General features: G+C 45.2%; 1 protein-coding gene across 1 annotated transcript; it reads right to left on the bottom strand.

Moving 5' to 3' along the window:
* Positions 1-416: 416 nt before the first annotated feature.
* On the bottom strand, positions 417-12,575 carry bmf1 (BCL2 modifying factor 1). Its single transcript, XM_047611962.1, has 4 exons — positions 12,407-12,575; positions 10,310-10,506; positions 9,523-9,725; positions 417-5,002 (listed from the first exon to the last, which is right to left on the bottom strand). The coding sequence occupies exons 2-4, from the start codon at positions 10,479-10,481 to the stop codon at positions 4,883-4,885; spliced, it is 495 nt and encodes a 164-aa protein (XP_047467918.1). The 5' UTR covers positions 10,482-10,506; positions 12,407-12,575; the 3' UTR covers positions 417-4,882.
* Positions 12,576-19,298: the final 6,723 nt, after the last annotated feature.

The following is a 19,298-nucleotide window of genomic DNA, read 5'->3' as shown; positions in this document are numbered from 1 at the left end:
AAATTAATGACCTAACAGCGGGAGGGATATGACGACGGGCACAGCCTCTGCCAAACGCCTGGCCAGCTTCACATGCCTGGCTAGCTTAAGGCACTTGGCTAATCCATCGCGGCTCACTTTCACAATACAGGGGTTCTTAAAATAAAAGCTCAGACTCAAAGGAGCAGGAGCGGAGAAAAGGAGGGAATTAGACTTTTTTGAGCAAGTTTAGAAGAAGTAGTTGAAGTGATAATTAGCGGTTATCACTTTTAATGAAACGGTGCATGTTTGCTTTATTTCTGTAACTCTTTCCTCACTCAATACAATACTCTCCAAGAACCATGTGGAGGTTTGAATGTTTTATAAATATGAAGAGCATAAAATAGCCCCGAACATCCCACTGCGGTCATCCGAACATAAAACTCGACTCAACATGACACCTTCAATAAATTTTTATTGAAAAAAGTACCAATAAACAACAAGAAAATCCAGAAAAAAAAAGATTTGTAGAGCAAAGCTCTGTATGTACAGCATATTGCACTACATAACAAATTGTCTTTACTTCAATATTATATCAACAACCAAAAAATATATATAAACACAAAAATGAGTGCACAGTAGAGTCTCGAAAACACACAGTCAATGTTTACAAAAATGCTACATTTTCGCTGGGTCTCATTTCTTGGTATACAGAGAGTGTGTGATAATCAAGACTTCGTTGAAACTGAGCAGTTAAAGGCATATTCCAGGGTTTGTTTGTTTTTTCTTAGAAATACATGTACACTTGATCTGTTCTGCAAAGTGGGGCTACAAGCTCACGAGCCAAATTAAACGACGATAATGGATTATTTTGGTTAGCTTGTTTTCGCGTATGTGTGTGTGTGTGTGGACATGAGGGTAAACTGTGCAAGGAATGTTGCAAGTTCATTTTTGTTAAAAAAAAAAAAAAAATGCTCTTGATCTCGTGGACTTCAAAGGGATCCTACTCGTATTAAAAATTATTTTACAAGCGCGATCTGTCCTTATAAAAGCAGACCCATTTTCTTTAAGAAAATACAATTTAAAAAAGTTAAGAAAGACCACGAAGAAGAAAATCAAAACCTTCCTCAAAAACAAAAAACAAACAAACAAAAAAAACCCTTCAAATTTATATAAAGTGGACTACAAAATTCAAGACACTTGACGGTTTCCGTAAAATACATATCCCGCTCTCGGGATTCTCCGCACTCACGTATAAAGTGATGAGGGCAGACTGGGAACGTCGTTCTAATAAAATCATACAGGGCACCGCGGTGGCTTGTTTCCCTTTCCAATAAATCAAACAGGCCGTCATACCTGAGCCTACTTGGTCAATGCACAGATATATACGGCTGACGCGTGGCAAGATTAGCCCAAGAGAACAATCCAGGGTATATACTATACATTAACACATAACAGATAAGAGACCTATGGGATTTACAGAAACAAAGTACTTTCCAGTGCATATCGATTACAACACAATGATTGAGATTTAAGAGTTGTGAACACATGAGCTAACATCCTGCGACTTGAGGAGACTCAGAAGGCAACCTTTTTGAGAAATGTGCATCCTCAGCGACGGCTGGGATGGGTCGTAACCTGTTGAAATGTTAAACTGCTCTTCTAAACCGCATATTGTGAACCTACGCACGACGAATGGTGATCTGGGAAGGAAAAAAAAACGTCTGAACTGGTCGGGCCCATCCCTGGAAAATCACAGCGTTCAGAATGAAACACCCAAAATCTATAATTTGAGTATCAAACACTGACCCCGCGTGGGCTTGAAAGGCGGTTTAAAGTTTACTCCGTCACAAAGAGCGGCAGCTGAATTCGTGTCGGCAGCAGCAGGAGGGACGGCGAGGAGAGCGCCGCCGCCACCACCGCCGCCGCCGCCGCGGGAATGATCTGTGACTGTGAATTCGCGCTGGCGTTCTCCTGCAGCCCATGAGCCGCGAGTGATATCAAAATAGCAGAATTTAGTGTGACATGAAGCACTTGCGAGGCACAACGGAGCCGAGCGACTGAAGAATATACAAGACCGAAGGAATAACAAAAGAAATAATTGCACACACTGGTGTATACAGTAGAAATGGGCAAATATACCAAAAATAAATAAAAAAAAAATTAAAAAAAAAGAAGTGGAAGAAAATAAATTACAAAGAAAATGAACCGATGTCCACGTAACGAAGGAGCAGCATAGAGAGGAAGTCGAGAGGCGATGGTGAGACGGGGCGCTACAAGGACTGGCTCAGCGTTCAGGATCCGCAGGAAACTATAACCACAACCACATTCAGTGCACCTCACACGCCTGTGACTACATACTCAGTAGCTCCCGTCGCCACCACAGCCAGCAAGCCAGCCTCAGACTCCTCAGTCAGACTGTACCTTTTCTGTGTGTGTGTGTGTGTGTTTGTGTGCGCGCACACGCGCTGAGAAATGGCCCAAGGTGGATTTCTAGCGAAGTGAAAATAAGAGACCTCAAGAGGCGTTATCATCAACATAAATAAATGGGTGGTGACGCTGTTCTTCTTCTCACCGTGTAACAGATTCTCAAGGTTACCAGTAGCCCACAAAGTCTGTCCCTGAGACATCTCGAGATAGAGAGAGAGAGAGAGAGAGAGAGAGAGAGAGAGAGAGAGAGAGAGAGAGAGAGAGATAACTGAAATCCCTAATTATGCAGTGATAAACTTGACACATTGTAAGGAGCAAATAATTACAGACCCCTGATATGTACTGCTCCTTGGGTCCAAAAAGTTGGCCTGGGTTCAGCAATAAAATAATAATTAAAAAAAAAAAAAAAAAAAAAAAAAATCATAAACAGCATCTTCAACAGTGTCTTTAAACATATTCATATTTCAACAACAATAACAGTCTTTTTCACTTTAGTTTCAGAGACGTGTTCGTCTGCTGAGTCAGTGGTGGTTAAACGCGCTAAAACGTCCCATCATCTCGATCCGAGCACCAAAGACAATATAAGATCACCCAACAGAATATCGAATGATGTAAAAGCCCATAAAGGTAGCCTGAGAGGAGGAGATTCTGTTTCACAGATTGGTTACGCCATATTGTTTGGTGTTCAGAACACACACGCAGGAGCCGTGAAAAGCGAACCGGGGGAAAACCTTTCAGTCGAGGCGCGTGGCTCTGCCTCTTGCTCGATAAAACCGCAGTCCGAAAACACTGGCGCGTGAAATTTTTCCAGAACCGATATCCCAATCAGTCGGGGTCGCGACGCTGATTGTTTGTCTCGAAAAACGTGCGAACGGCTGCGTCTGAAATGTGGCCGGCGAGAAAACGAGCCGTTGGCTGAAAAACCTTCATACAGGACAGAGGGTTAGCTCGGTAGCTGTCTGAACTCTCGAAGGGTGTACGTCTAGTGCAAAAACAGTGGATCCGCGGCTCCACTTCAAGGGCATGGAGGTCTGAAAACAATCACATTAAAAGAAACACGACGAAAAAATAATAAATGGGCATCTCGTATCGGAGAACGAGACCGGGAACAAGGCCAAATGGAAAACACAGAATACCGGGGGAAATCATGTTTTTTGGGGGGAGTGGTGGAAAGAGTGCTTTAGTTTAAACAGTGTTTGATGTGATTGACTGTTATAGTCTGATATAGTGCACGTTTAGACCTTCAATCGTTTTCTATATGCACAAAAAAGAAAGCACCCTGTGACTTCTAAATAAATATCAGTGTGCTACATCTCAGACATCACATACCCACAGAGATAAACAGCAGGTAATAACCATCAGATCAACTCGCCAGATGCAAGAAAGTACAAATCTCAACGGCTCAACCTAAGGTTTATGTATTAATTTAATCATGTGTAACATTTGCAGAACTGATAAAAATGGCAGTTCGGAAGAAATGCACACACGTGAACCCATTACAAATTTAATATTCATCTCCAATGTCAATAATTCAAATCATTCAGTCCCAGTGTCACTGCTTCAATTATCCACAATGAGGCTGTTTGTCACCGCTCACTGGTCTTGTGAGTTCATTGGCATTTTTTGCAGTTTGGCAGGTCTGCTGGCACTCACCAGGCCTGTTGGACCAGGCGGGGATGTCGCGTATCTCCGCCCCGATACTTTCAGAAAGTACCTAATGTTTGACATATAGCACATGACTTACACACAGGTTTGACTTGAATTGCGTGTGCATATGTGATATTTAGATAACACTTCACAGCGTGCTGACTTTTTCACCCACTTTACTTTTGTTCCCAGTATTTTCAAACGAGGAGAGTTCAAATTTAAAAAGCACACAGAGGAAAACACCGAGTGAGAAATGAAAAATACAGAAAGTGAAAGAAGAAATAAAGTAAGAAGAAAATAACTGTTCCATTGAGGTGAGGTGCAAAATGCTTTGTTCTGAGACGTTGCCTCTTTGGAAGTTAGTAAATCAACTCGACTGGTCGCCTGGGACGCTTCTGAGTAAAAACATCTCACCACACTGCTTTCATTTCCTAACCACCTCATCGCGCCTGTCTCAATACTCATTCTGGCAGAAGACACTGAATAAGGCATTCCCAGGGTCTGTGGAGGTCATTAAAGATGGTTACATGTTGAAGTGCAAAAAATTTAACGAGAACAATGTACTGTACAAAACTACTACACCGCACGTATGCCAAAATATGAACATTGTCCTTTTTTTTAGAGGAATCTCGGGAGCATCATGGCATCTTCTCGGAAAGAAAAAAACGCACGACCTTGTATAAAAGTTGGTTGTCTCCGTCCCGCGGTGACCTATTAGTCTCCATTCTTTTTCTCCGCCCAAACAGACCCGTGTTAGATTTGACAGTGCCATTAGGAGTCCACGTCCTCGCAGAGATGAAGAGAAAGCCGAGCGCGCGGGGGCGCGGGGGGGGGGGGGCGGACGCCCTCACCTCCGTCCTGCACCACCTCCTCCTCCGGCGATGACGCCCCGGTCGAACAGGAGGCTGAGCATGGCTGCGGCCAGGCGCCACCACAGCGGGCCCTGGTTCCTTTGGTTTCGATGATACTGAAACGACAAATGAAGACCAAACGCGCGACGGTAAGAAACACGGTGCTAGAAGAAGTAGTCATTGGTGTGGGTTTTGACTGCGTGGTTTAGTTCATGGTGGCTGTGATGGATACTGATTGTCAGTGAAAAGCGTCAAATGAGAGGAGGGTGAGACAAAACCAGACGCCGTAACGACGCTCATATTTTCACAACAGTCCGCGACAGCGCTTATTAGAGAGGCCTCCCTTTGTGTGCAGGATCCCCGCACAAGGTGAGCTTCCCCGACAGACATTCCAAGCCATAGACGCGCGCACACACACACACACACACACACACACACACACACACACACACCACGCCGTCACACTTTCTTCCAAACCAGCTGGCAGAGAGCAGCGGCCCAGGAGGAGACTCTCTCAGGTTCGCCAGCCAATTGGATTGTGTGCGATTAGGGGGATAATGCTATCTTCTGCCATTGAGAAGCTGAGATAAGATAATTGCACCAAATGGGATTAGGGGCTTTTTGATGAGAGGCAGGGAGTCTCTGGAAAACAGGAATCTGCATGAGAGAGGTACAGTAGTCCGACGGCACATGTGCAGACGAAAGGCAGGCTCCGCTCCGTCCGATAACGCCGCGGCTATTTTCAGGGTCGGGGCTGTAAACCTCTCTTTAGCAACAATGTGTTTCTGTTTACAAAAGGTAAAACATTTAAAGGGCACTGATTAGAAATGCACACGACTTAACGTGGTGTCTAACACCTTGACCTAGTTAACAGCCACTGTGATAAGCCCCAGGGTTTCTATACTCTTATCAATTCGCGGCGAGCGTTGCATGGTGTTGCATAAGCTTCGCCAGGTTCCAACCAGCGTGTGTGTCTGTTACTTACCAGTCGCTTGCTCACTTTTTTTCTCAAAATAAAAAAAGATAAGAGCTCGAACACAGCAGCGTCTCCTGGGAAGTTCTCGGTTGTGCGCTGTGTCTAAAACCTTGCCTGGGGATATTTTCATAAAGACTTAATAACAGCATTATGTCTGTTTCACATAAACATAGACGATATTTATACGCAGCGCAAAGTGAATGTACTCACTCTGGCAGCCAGCGAGGCTGGACTTGGTAATCGCCGCCATGCCTGTAGTCGTTTGAATTCAGGACTAAAGGCTAGAGTGAGTTACAGCTCTGTGATGAAAGAGGAGGGAGGTAAAATGACTGCATGTGTGCAGTTATGCGCATATTGCGTCTACATATTGTAAAAGCAAAGGCTACCTAGTGTTTCAATATTAGAAAGTAAAAGGTGAGACGTTAATTCAACTGAGGGATTTATAATGCTACAAGACTTTACAGTCAGAAACACAATGCATCTGTAAACCTTTGACTCATCTCTGCTAGGCTGAGCGAGGACAAACGCAGGGAGGAAGAGAGCAAGGGTGACAAAAAGAGTTAGTCATGAGTCACACCACCAACTGTCAAAATAAGATGCCGGCTCTAAATTTAGTCAGCAGCGGGGCATCAGAGTCTATCCAGATTCTCTGTGTCGTCACTCTGACGCTATCCCGATGTGCTTTATCAGTGACCCGTGCAGACTGTCTGTCAAGCCAGCTGCTCAGAAGCTCTGCCTTATCGCTTGACCAAACAGGACACAGCCTCTGCAGCAAGAAGCTCAGGGATGGTTATATCACCGAGGAGAGAAGGGGAACGGAAACAGAACGCAAACAAACAGCCGTCGTATTAGTTAGCAGAAAATGAATGACCTTCTCATCACCTGTTTTCTTTTTTCCTTTTTTTTTTTTTAGAACAATGAATGAAAAGTGAATATGATTTGTTTTCATTTCCAGCACAACTCCACTCCTCCTCCTCCCCCCTCCCCCTCCCCCCCTTTACAAGTGCTGAAAGGAGAGAGTGCCGTGCCCTCACTAGAGCAGTAAAGAGATAAAGCCACAAACACTGCATACGTGCGAAACGCACACACTCAGACACACACACGGCAGACATTCAACCCAGCTTTCAACACCTCCCATCGAAAGCACCGGGAGTCGTCTCTCTTAAAAAAACATGGGGATGAAACCCAACTCCGCTCCTTGCCCTGCGCGGGCTGGAGCCGTCTTCCTGCCATTGTGACTGTCATTACTGCGGTGTCTCAAATGGCGGGGGCCGGCTAATGTCAGCCATCCTCTGGGGACCTCTGAGTCCCCTCCAGCCCTCTCTGACTGAGGAGCAATTTATCTGTCAGCATCCGCCAGCACTCCTTCGCTACCTAATCCCTCCTTTCGCCGGGGGCCACGGGCTCCCATGGAGAAGACTCGCGGTCGCACCGCTCCCCAAATCCATCTAGATGATGGCAGTCAAAGGCGCTTGAATTGCTCGGGGACGAGCGTCTGCGCCGGGTAACTCGCCTAATAAATTGACCTACTGACGGGAGGCGACGGGAGTGTGAAATGACGAACAGTAACACCATTATTGAGTGAGAGTTTTTTTGCACTGACTGTCAGACCGTGTGATAGTGAGAAGTGAGAGACTGCGAAAAAGCAGAAAAACAAGTATGGGTGTATTCATGCATGAGCATGTGCACACGCACGCACAATACAATGAATTACACAACCAGAGCCAGAAATAGTAATTACAGAGGCTGGATTGGAATCACGCATTCGAAAAAACCAAAAACTTCACAGGCATATAGCAGCGGGGACGCGTTCTGCGAGACGACAGCCGCCGTGCTGATTTCTGGGTAGTCGCAATTTGCCTGACTCTTCTTGATGTAGGCAAAACCATTTTCTTTATTACTCAGCCACTATCATGCTCCGTATTTCTTCAGGATGTGGGTTCGCAGGGCCGTTTTCACTCTGACTGTCCTCCGCTGTTTACTCAACCAGCAAAAGAGAGCGCAAGCCACTTCCTCATCCCCTGACCCAGGCCTGCCTCCGTTGTGCGTCAATAGGTCCCGGCCACGCATACACACACACACACATCACAGCCAACCTCCTGTCTGACCGTCAGGTTGTCTGTGGGTGTCGGTGCCAGTGTCACGATACGTGAGTCATGCCGCGCTGCGAGGGTATAAATAACATGTGCTTGATAAATGTGCATGAGAAAATCAGAAACTGTCTTGCACTTCAGGCTGTGAAGTTAAAAAAAAATATACATAAGACACGCAGGGCAGGTAGAATCTGATTTCCTCGTCTCAAAAGGGAGGTTTTCAGACAACTAAACATGCTTGTTACTTCATCATTTGAGGTTCAACTTCAAAACCTCCACCCCCCATATACGCGCATTATTATGGACCTTACTCCCCACACTGCCCACATCTGTTTAGACCTCTTATTTGGGTGTCCCCTGTGGCCGCTCCTTGCAGAGGGAAGGGGCTGACTGGAGACTCCTTGGAACCACAGCTGTTCCCCTCTGGGCTCACGTGCTGAGCTTCGGGTTACAACATGTTTACCTACTCGTGCAACTTCTGCTTTTCTCTCGGCCGCGTGTGTGTGTGCGTGCGGGCGCGCCAAAGCGTGCGCGTGCGAATACATGTGTGTGCTAGACTGCCAACTACCTGCGCAAGAAAATATGGCAGAAAGCTTCCCAGGGGTGAGTATGTGTATTTTTAAAGTCAGAGAAATAACAGCGTCTCGGGGAGTTACGCACGAACACGGTCACGTCGAGGCAACAACGCCGACTCGGTGGACACTGTCACCCTGACCGCAGTGTGTTGTTTCGAGACCAGGCATCCTCCATGCCACTTGCCTCCACAGCACGCTGAGGAAACAGGAGGAAAGAGAGAGAAATAAACAGGAAGAGGAGGCCGGGGGAGGGCCTGGGGTTGGCGAAGTGGGGGAAGGGCCGTCCTGATTCTGCAGTGTCTTTGGCTTGAGGGAAAAGAGGGGGGTGAAGCACTGAAGTTCTGCATGTGCACAGCCTCTCCAAAACAAATATGGAGCAAACACAATAAAGTGGAGCAAACTTTTGACCCACCATTAATCTCTGTCAGATCCACTTGAGATCCAAATATTGGTTTAAAAAACGTGCAGATGGTGTTACTAGTGTGTGGACTGCACTTTTCTCTCTGCTGTGACATTGTAAACGCCCTCCTCACACTGACACGCTGAGACCAATCACCTCTAGTTTGATGACAGCAGACAAGTACTTTACTTGCGACGGTACAGCCAGTGGAATCAAACAAACTGATGATGCTGATTAAACAGAAACCAGTGTAGATCTCTTTCTGTTATCTTCTGATATGAAAGTGATTTGTATAAGAGTTTATCTCCGAGGCTTTACTGAACGTTATTTTGCCAGTTTGCTTCCGTGTCTCATCTAGAGGCTTTCCAAAAAAAAAGGGCAAGAGATTTATTTGCCTAATTGCAGTCACACGCTGCAATCTATTAGTCAAATTTGCCCTCAAAGCTAATGTGGGGCAATAAAGTGATAACCTGATCTGACTACAACAGGGCAGGTATCATCGGTCATTCGTGCTTTTTTTTTTTACTGCCATCAAACGCAGAGGTGCCCGCCTCGAGTTTGCGCAGTCGGCGGGATGCATCATCGTCCTCACCAGTTGCAGGTGTTCCCGGTGAAACTGGTCTCCTATCAGCTGGAGTTTCTGTCCAATGCAGGCCTCCATGCTGCGCGCAGCAGGTTGCTGCCGGGGCCGCCGCTCCATACCGCTTCGATCCTCTTCGCTTTCTCGCTGCCTAGCCTCGTGGCCCGCGATGAGCTCAAAGCGCGCTGGGAAGTGCAATCGAAAACCTGCGTTACCTGTTGAGTGCCAAGACTGATACTTATTATTTTGTAAACAACACAAGTGTTCAGCACAGTAATCTAAGCACAGCAATGACACATTTTTTTTTTTTTTACTACAGGTACAAAGATCAGCTGCTGACTGTTTCTCTCTGACGTCTCGGTTCTGCCCACGATTGTATTTATTTCATTTACTGTTTACATAAGTCGCTCAAACTCCCACGACTTTAGGGTCAACCAGTTGTTGCGGAGCTACTTCGGAATGATTACTTGTATATGGCGCCAGCGCAACTTCGCTGTCACTGATAATCAGTTCCCTGGAGAGTTGTTGCGCAGGTGAGCACTTCTATCACATCCTTTCAGTCACAATGCCAGTCTGGCGCCTTTTGAATGGCAAAGCAGCTGGGTACACTGCACACAGGCCATAAAAGCAAATGCGATGACGACTACCAGGCGCCAGGCGTGAGATCAGTGCAGCAAAACTGTTACCCGTTTCTCACAGCGACTCTCACATTATGCGCTCATGCTTCGGTTTTATAACACCAGCTATCGAGGCAATGTTCCCTTTTCTCTTTTGAAACACGGTGTGTCGACAGACTCACCGTAGAAGAGTGGTCTGGGCTCTTCTGCGATTCCACAGGGCAGCATGCCGTTGTTTGGTACCAGGGCAGGACCAGGTGTCTGAGTGCCCCGGTCTTCACACTTTATCTCCCTGAATGTTGTGTGCCAGCAGTGGGGGTCTGGCTCAAACACATCATCCTCCTCATCGTCCATACGGGGGCACTATTAGATGAGCAGCCTTGAAGGGAAAAAAGGCAAGACAATAAAACGTTACCACTAAATATAGAACGTTGTCTTGCAACAAGTGTATAAATCAAAGGCGTTCCGAGCTTCGTAACTAACGATGGCAACCTTGGATAAATCCACGCCGGGGCTGATGAGATGATCTCAGATGCATTCATTACTCGCTCGCTCCTCCGAAACATTCATTATCATTATAGACAACCTGTCTGTCCTATAATGAGTGCCCTCAAATCAATAAAACCACAGTGGATAAGTTGAGGTGGAGAAAATGAGCAAACGGTCCGCTTTCATTTGCGGCAGAGAGCTCAGTGCTCATTTAGACAAACGACTCTGCTGGAACCACACAATTCACTGCGGTCAGGCGGCTCAGTTGAGCCACAGTTACATAAAAGAGAGATAGGCTGACAAGGTCAGATGAGAGAGACTTGACAGGGGTTGTGATTCTGAATTTACTGTCCTGCGATAACCAGCCTCGCCAGTATTTGGTGCTTTTACAAGAAACCACTTCAGGTTTCAGTGTGCATGTAAATACCAGACACTGATATTACAGTGGATATTTAATGACAAGAATGATAAAATGCTCAAATCAGTCATTAAACCACAGTAAGGCAACAATCTCAAAGAGCCGTCTCTTCACTGCCAACGATGCACTCAGTTAAACCCTGAATCATGTAGTGGGTCAGGGAGTTATCAAAATATGGGTGAAATTCAAGTTGCCTCACCAGCGAAACCCCAAGTCACCGCTGAGTTGTAATACAGGGTTAGACTACTACCACACTTCCAAATTAGGGTCCACAGCAAAAGGGTAATGACAGTCTTTGAGGAAAGTCCTAAGCCACTCTCCCTGCCCTGGTCTGTCAGCCTGCCAGCTCCCCAAGAAGGAGTTTTCATTTCTTCACCCAACACGGTCTCTAGCATGCCCAGACCTCACGATACACTGTGTGCGTTCACAATAAACCCTGTGTGTAAAACCGCTTAATGCTTTGTTTTGACAAACACAGAGTAAGAACAAGGACTCAGAAAAGAAAAAAAAAAACTAATTTCAGATATACTAGTGCTCCACTGACCAGACAGCGAGCTGCGCGTTTGCGTCAGGCAGTGGCTCCCCCTGCTGCAGATAAAATAGCTCTTAACAAAAGGGAAGGAGGGAGAGCTGGTGGTGGTGGTGCGGCAGCTCTGTTATTCAACTGACACAGTTTCTATCCAGCGGCATAAAGCGACACACACTACACCAGCTGAGTTTTATACGAGTTTATCACAAGATCTTAAATGACACGCAGCCCCCTCGAGCTCTACGCGGCGGCAGAATCTCGCGACATTTTTTTTTTTTTTTGTCGGTAAAAAGAGCGCGTTACAAACTTTAATCATGTCAAATGTTACAAAACGTAAAAAACAAACGCACGCGCTGTCATGTTATTTAAATGCAGAAAATGAATAAATTATGTAATGTTTGTCTTCTAAAATGTGCAATAACACGTTTACACGCGTAAATTATGTTTTTGTTTTGTGGGAGAAAACCGCTATCACCATTACAAAGTATCTAAACGTGACAGTGGCTCACTTGCCGCTCACAATTAAAACCCGTCCACCTACTGATCTCCGCAAGCCGGGAAAGCCGGTATATTTCAAACCGGTGCCGTATGAATGACACAGAGTCCAACTAAAAGCTGCTGTTAGTACGAACGTTTTTGACGTTCCCACCGATTAATGTTCACAACATAAGACGACACACATTTGTTGCGCGTGTTCCAGCGACAACAACACGACACGTTGTTTGTTGCTCGGATGTTATCTCGCGTTAAAGCCGACTAGCTGGCTAAAAGCGTACGCCGGAGAAAGACGTTTAATGTTTTTTTGTTTGTCTGTCTGTTTGTTTGTTTTTCTGAGAAACTTACCAAAAAGATAGGCTTCGTTGTAACGATTATACCCAGAAAAAAAATAGTGGCAATGAGTTCAATATCCAGCTGAGTCGAGAGAGTTAAGTCCTTGTCAGCTCCACGACTACTTCCATTCTGTGAGGAAAACTGCTACAAGCTGATTTCATTTCACAGACGTCAGCTCGGCTCCGCCACCGGGGCGTGGTGGGCAAAATTAGTAAATAAACCCTCTTTAAAGGCGGCCGCTTTTCTGTCCTCCGACTGCACCGACTCTCGGCGGAGGCAGGGCATGTCCCTTTAAGAGTGATTTCCATTCGGGGCACGACAACCAATGGCCGACTTTGTTTTTATCCCGCCTCCTCTGTCGCGTATTCAGACACGTGGACGGGAAATTCCCCGGAGCACGAGACTGGTTCGCGCTACTACAGTGATCATATGGTGAGAAGTCTCAACCGCTGTCATATGAAGGGTTTATCAAGCCATTTATGTGTCTATTTTATTTGACAACTTTAGTTTCACTATGTTGCAGGTCCAGGAAGCGATTCAAATATATTTCATCGTATGTCTCAAATCTAAATTGTACATTTACAGCCTACAGACAGTCCCCTGGACCCTGTGGTGAAAAGAAATTTAATTTCTAACACTCCTGCGCAACAGTCCTTGTGACTTTATAAAGGTTACGGTATTGTTTAATACAACTCAGACAGCTGTTGTTCTGCTTTTTTTTTCTTTGGAGGCTGATTGACCTGTTTTATTGTGTCCCTCACTTGTTTCTTTCATTCTGACAACCCTATATTAGCCAATGGCCTAGACTACACAACAGAAAGACTTTTGTGTTTAATTCAATCCAGGTTAACAACAACACAAACTACATCATCTGAAATGATGGTACAGTTGAATTACCAAAATGTTTTAAAATAAACTGACAACAGTTATAAAGGAGGATTTACTGCAAAACTGACACAACAGAATGCATTTAGCGTTGCTAGTGTGTCAAGTGAGTGTATATTACCTAATTTTAAGACTTTCATTGTGTTCTGGTTAAACTGGCAAACTGTTGAATGCCAAACTGTCATGCCTTTGTGTTCACTGCAGGTTTAAATGACCTAGATGCAACTGAAAGGGGCCTAGATCTTGATCAGTCTAATAAAGCAGCTGTAGCACACATGTGTGTTAGTGTCACAAATGTAACAATCAAAGGCTTCTGGCGTAGATAAAATGAACCGATACTATGAGTGAGGTCTTAAAACTGTCACACTATCAGAGGCCTCATGTTGTAGAAATTGCAGATGATCACAGAACAACACACTGTATAAATATTGGAAACTTTTTTTTTAACGTATCCTCAAGTGCAAATGCATAAAATTATTAAAAATTATGGGTGATTCCCGATATGGGCACAAACACTTTTAATTTCGGTGATATTAACAATCATCGTATTTTCTAGGTGATTTACATTTACGTGTAAACTGTAAACTGAGGGCAGGTGCTGGAAATCCGCCCCCTCCCGGCAGCGCTATCGCTGATCAATAAACCCTGGGACAGCTGGGGCTGAGGCCGACCCTCCGCATTCTCTTACAAATCAACACCCTGCCCCCAGCCCCTCTTTCCCATCCCCTGTCCTTCAGCTGTGATCATGTCCCACCGCTGATCTGTGTGAGAAGTCACGGGTCGCTGCCTCCCGTGTCCTGCGTCAACTGGACGGAGCGATAAGTTCGGACCTCTTATCCCACCTGCAGCCTCTCCGAGGGAGCGGAGATGCACAGGGGAAGATGGGGTAGAGGCTTCTCTTGCGCTGTGATATTGGAAACACGATCGCTTCTTTGCATGAGTGGCCACAGCAAACAACAAAAGGCTCAAAGACATGGGAGCATTAGTTGCAGCTTCCTTTTGTGCTCTTGCCAAACAAAGCGACCACCACCACTTAAGAGACTGTCAGGAAAACACCTGTGACTACGTTCGTGAAACATGAAAGTCAAAGTGTTACCAAACGCTAATATGAGTTGCGAAAGAGACAGAGATGTGTAACAATGTAAGATCAGTACTTTGAGTATTTGTCTGCTTTATTTTTCAAGGAATTCCTCATATAAAATATTAATGAAAAACCTAAGTATACAGTATTGGTGACAGAACATATATCTTAAGAAAACAAACATCAGCGTGTGATATATTAGTGCTTGAGAGTAACTGCAGAAACCAGTGAGGCCATAAGGCAGCTCTCAGTGGGGCACATAGAAAGGCCTCTAAAGCATAAATAATGAATATGGATAAATTCACTGCAGCCCGTGCCACTATCTCAAAGCATAAATTTTAAATTCAACACACTGTTGACTCAACTAAATGAGTCATGTCTATCAGTACGTGGATTAAGGCTTTGTGTTGATGAAAGACACTTCTCAAGGTCTTTGAAGTGCACACACACACAGATTACATTTAATGCGCGTTGAACTGACAGTGTAACATAGGCTGACAGAAATCTGTAACTACCTCTTTCTCACTCTCCAGTGCTAAACGATATTGCCGTCGACTCTCGTTTGCTTTGTGGGAGCTGGCGCTCATAAGCAAGTTCCCACAGACGCCCGAGAACCCTGGGAGAGAGAAGGCAGGCATCAGTTTGTGTTACATCAGAAAGCTGCTTCTGAAGAGCGCTGCATGCACGCCCACACACACACACACTTAACAGCAGCAGGCATGCACATGCCCGCACACAAACACACACACGCGCACGGCAACACAATCACATGCCCTAGTTCCTCTGTAACCTCAAAAGCCCACTCCACCTCTTGATATCTCATTCTCTATGTGAGTGTGCACACGTATCCATCACAAACACACGCTCTCGCACAAAAACATTCTCAGCATGCGAATCCTGCCCGGAAACGAGAAGGGAGTGATTTCATTTGCTCCAACTGGACACGTTCCATGGCAACCGCATCCTGACTGCAAGCCAGTGAGATGAGACATGTGCGGAACCCTGACCCAATGGCAGAGACCATACTGGAAGCAATGACTGACAACAAAGGGTTAGTGTATTGTGTATACGCATGATAAAGAAGATAAAGGGAAAGATTAATTTGATAAAACTATTGAAAGGTGTGTTTACCCATCCATCAGTGGTATTATGAGTCAGTCTTATCTGTGCAGAATGAAATGGTAAAAGTAAAGTGTATTTCCGGTTATTCTACAACCCCCCCACAGGTCCTCTCAGGTGAGGAGACATTGAATAATGTAGCAGGCATGGAGAGGTGGGGTAATTTTGTGTTTGAACCCGGCCTCTTTTAGATATCGTGAAGGATAGGCCAGTTATGAAGCAATGACACCTGATCTGACAGCCGTAACCGAGAGCACTGACACAAATGGCCGCCTTTTGTGAGGGCTGTCTGGTAATCATACGTCCCCGTCTGGCTGCAGACTGCCGGCCAAACCTCTCGCTCTCACGGCGACTCAGACACAAAGGCTTTTGTTATTGTGGGTGTTTGTTGCACACATAAAAAAAAAAGAAAAGTCACGTTAAATGGAAATATAGAATTTGATAGACTTTTTTCCCTTTAACATACGGTTTGGGTCGTGTGATCGAGGTCAAGACATCAGTATCTTTCTGAAAGGAACATCCCACTTATTTGTATTTCTGAGGACACAACTGCATCAAAATTTATAGTAGGACGTTGCTATGGGAAAAATGCCTGGTGATGTTTTCTGTTTTTACTTCTTGCTGGAAATAACACTTTCATAGTATGAAATTTTAGTTTCTTTATCTTTAAATTTAATCGAGCAAATCTTTCCTGGTACTTAAAGAGCACATTTTTCAAATGTATCTTGGATCAAGTGTGAACAACAATATTCTCTGTGTCTTTGAGATTCAGAGAACCTCTGATGACACTGAGTCTTAGAAGAACAACAAGATATTTTATCTTGAATTTATAGTCTCCTCTTACAAACTGGGGTTACTCTAGGTGTCGTATTGCAAACTAACACAATTTCTGGTGAAAATGAAATCTTTTAATCTGAGTACAGAGGAGGTTCTGGGCCAGCATACTTTTAGCAGTGTATTGGCTGATACAGAAAAACAGAAAAAGTATTTATTTATGTATTTATTGTTATGAAAAGAACAAGAAGCGATGCAGCAGAGACAGTCCGAGGCTGCAGCTGCATTAGCCTCGCAAAAACACACAGCTGATAGTGATCTTCCAGAAACCGAGCTACCAAGAGTGAACCAAAAAGTTTGTGTCTTTCCTTGGATTATGTTCATTATTTCATTCTGCTGCCGTGGTGCATGTTAGTGTGGCATGTCTATGTGGGATGCTGACGCCAGCCCCAGTATCCCTTCTCGCAACACTAGCCTTTTCCTGTTTTTTTTTTGGGACACGTGTTTGTAACGCCTACCACTGCAAGCTGTGCAGGTCGCTAGCGTGCAGTGCATCCTGCTACATCAGGAATTGCAGTACCAGCAGTTCTCTTGTCAATATAGCATGCTTCATTTGACCACACTGACCACGAGGAGCATCCGCGTAGAAAGCAGCGCATTTTCCCTTTTAAATGTGGACTCCACGAGGACAGAGGCCCCTTTAGAAACATTTTATTGACTCACTAATATCTGAAACCGCATCGCTAAAACCCTTGTCATGACAACAACCACAGAACCTTGTCAGCATGTCTTTGCACAATCTTTACATATCTGTACATACATGGCGATTTCATTCCTCTTTGTGGTAGAAAAGAGAAGAAGAGAACAATTATAGCATGTGAAATTTGTGTACATACTCTGACCCTTTCTTGAACCAACCACTACTTGAGCTTCGCTGCAGACAGTAGTCCTCACTTTGCACAGCCTGCATTTTCGCTGTAGTTTACATCATAGCTGAGGTGCATTGAAGTCTAGCAATTCTCAGACCGCAGGTGATGCTTTCATGTCGAGCGAGGAGAATGAATTGAAACGCAAAGGCCCATCCTCACGTCTCTCTCCATATTTTGCCCGTCGGCTAACTCGTAGGCAGGAGTTGTCTCGCAAACTCCGGGCTCCAGTTAATGAGACTGACTGGTGTCAAGCTGTGCTGTTCACTCTTTGGAGAATGCGAGGGTGTATGTGTGGCAGCAGCCCCGACGCTCATGCACAAACATGCGCACAGCAGATAAGATTGGGTAGCTGTGTGGGAGAGCTGACCAGTATTGCAGCCCTCACAAAAGGCACCCTGTTTAATCTGCCGCACACATTAAAGCCACGGCACCTCAAAGCAGACATGTCCTTACAGCTGTGGACATGACTCTGTCTCTGCCTCTGAAGTGAGGCAGCACAGCGGTGTCCACAGCCATGCAGCACGGAGGCAGGGGATGAATACTTGGAGGCCACTCACCATGAATGAGTCAATCTCACACCAGGGATATGACAATCCAAAGAGCCCTCAAAACCCAGTACAGCCCTTCAAGCATGCACAAAGGGCTTTTCTCCACCATTAAAGGCCTCACACTGGTCCTCCAGCACTTTGAAATGCTGATATTGTTTTCCACAGGATTTTCGTCATGCTTTCAACATGAAATCCCCAGAGGTAATAATAAAAAGAGATCAAATAAAAGTAACAAATGGCTTAATATTTAATCACCGATGATCACTGAACAATTTAAATAAGGCCGATTACAATCTGTGCTCCAGCTTTCATGAAGATACAGGATAACCACAGCTGTACCGCGATTTATTTATTTGCAACTTAATTAACTGTGGATGGCTCAAAGGCAGCTCGCTGCTGTGCCGAGGTCCAGTTTAGAGGCCTGCAAGCTGCGTGTGCAAAACATTAATGGCATCTATCATCAGCTACTAATTATCTTGCCTGTGGGCCCGACTGGATCTGGTTTCAGCTTTGGGCTCCAGCCACCAAACACTTAGCATTCATATTTAATCACACCTCATTATCCAACAACAATGTAGGAAGGAGACGGAGACCTTACCTGATCTACCAGACAGACACAGTCAACATACAGACAGAAAGGAAACACAACACATTAGCACCCCCAGTGAAGGGGCGTTTGGAAACTGGTCTCCGCGCACGAAGTGACTCAACCTCTTTGAAGAGAAGCAGCGCCCCCCAACTCTGTGCTTTCTCAGCAAGTTGGTCCTTTCATGTGAGATCCTTTTCTTTTCAGTGTTTTCTGGTTCAAAGAGCGGCAAAAGCAAACAGAGTTTAATCCCTTATCCTCACAACAACTGCTGGTGTGCTGCAGGGTTATCAGCTCGGAGTCATCGTGATGTCACACTCCTCAGGTGTAAGCAGTCTGATGTTGGACATCAAATATGACTTTAGTCTGCTCCAGCCACCTGCCCTTGTTATTGTCACTCAGGTGAAACAGAATATAGTGAGTCATGCTCTTCACTTCGGGGCCGTATCGCGTTTCCCTTTTGATTTTTCTGCGCTGTCACGTGCACGCCTCGTCAGGGTTTTCGCCTGTTTGCATTTGAGGAAATGTCGGCCCACCGAGTTAGCGGCCAACTGCGGAGTTACTGTGTCTGATCTGCTCCGGCAAGTCCTTTCAAGCGCGGGCCGGCGCAATTTGTACTTAACACTGGTGCGGATAATTATCCAGCACTTGTTCGTCAAGTTCTAGGACTCCGGCCAGCTGAAACGGGAGAAGCTCCTGAAAGATGCAGGAGCTATTAAACAAAAAAAACGCCGCAATATCTTCTTTCTCGGAGCTGTGAATCGACACACAGATCTACAGTGGCGTGTAAATGTTTTCACACTTGGTGATTTTATAAATCTGAGTGTGGAATTACACTGATACACAACCGGCTTGACACAGAGCTATAAATAATCACATTTATTTTTGCATCATTTTGACTATTCAGAACTATTATTATTATTGGGAATAGTCAGATAATATGCACAATTTTGTGTGGTGTATTTCGATTTTTGCAGTTTTA

This window comes from Mugil cephalus, chromosome 17, assembly GCF_022458985.1.
Source record: "Mugil cephalus isolate CIBA_MC_2020 chromosome 17, CIBA_Mcephalus_1.1, whole genome shotgun sequence".
Classification (NCBI taxonomy): Eukaryota; Metazoa; Chordata; class Actinopteri; order Mugiliformes; family Mugilidae; genus Mugil; species Mugil cephalus.
Note: the sequence above shows the minus strand (reverse complement) of the source record. Positions and strands in the feature narration are given on the sequence as shown.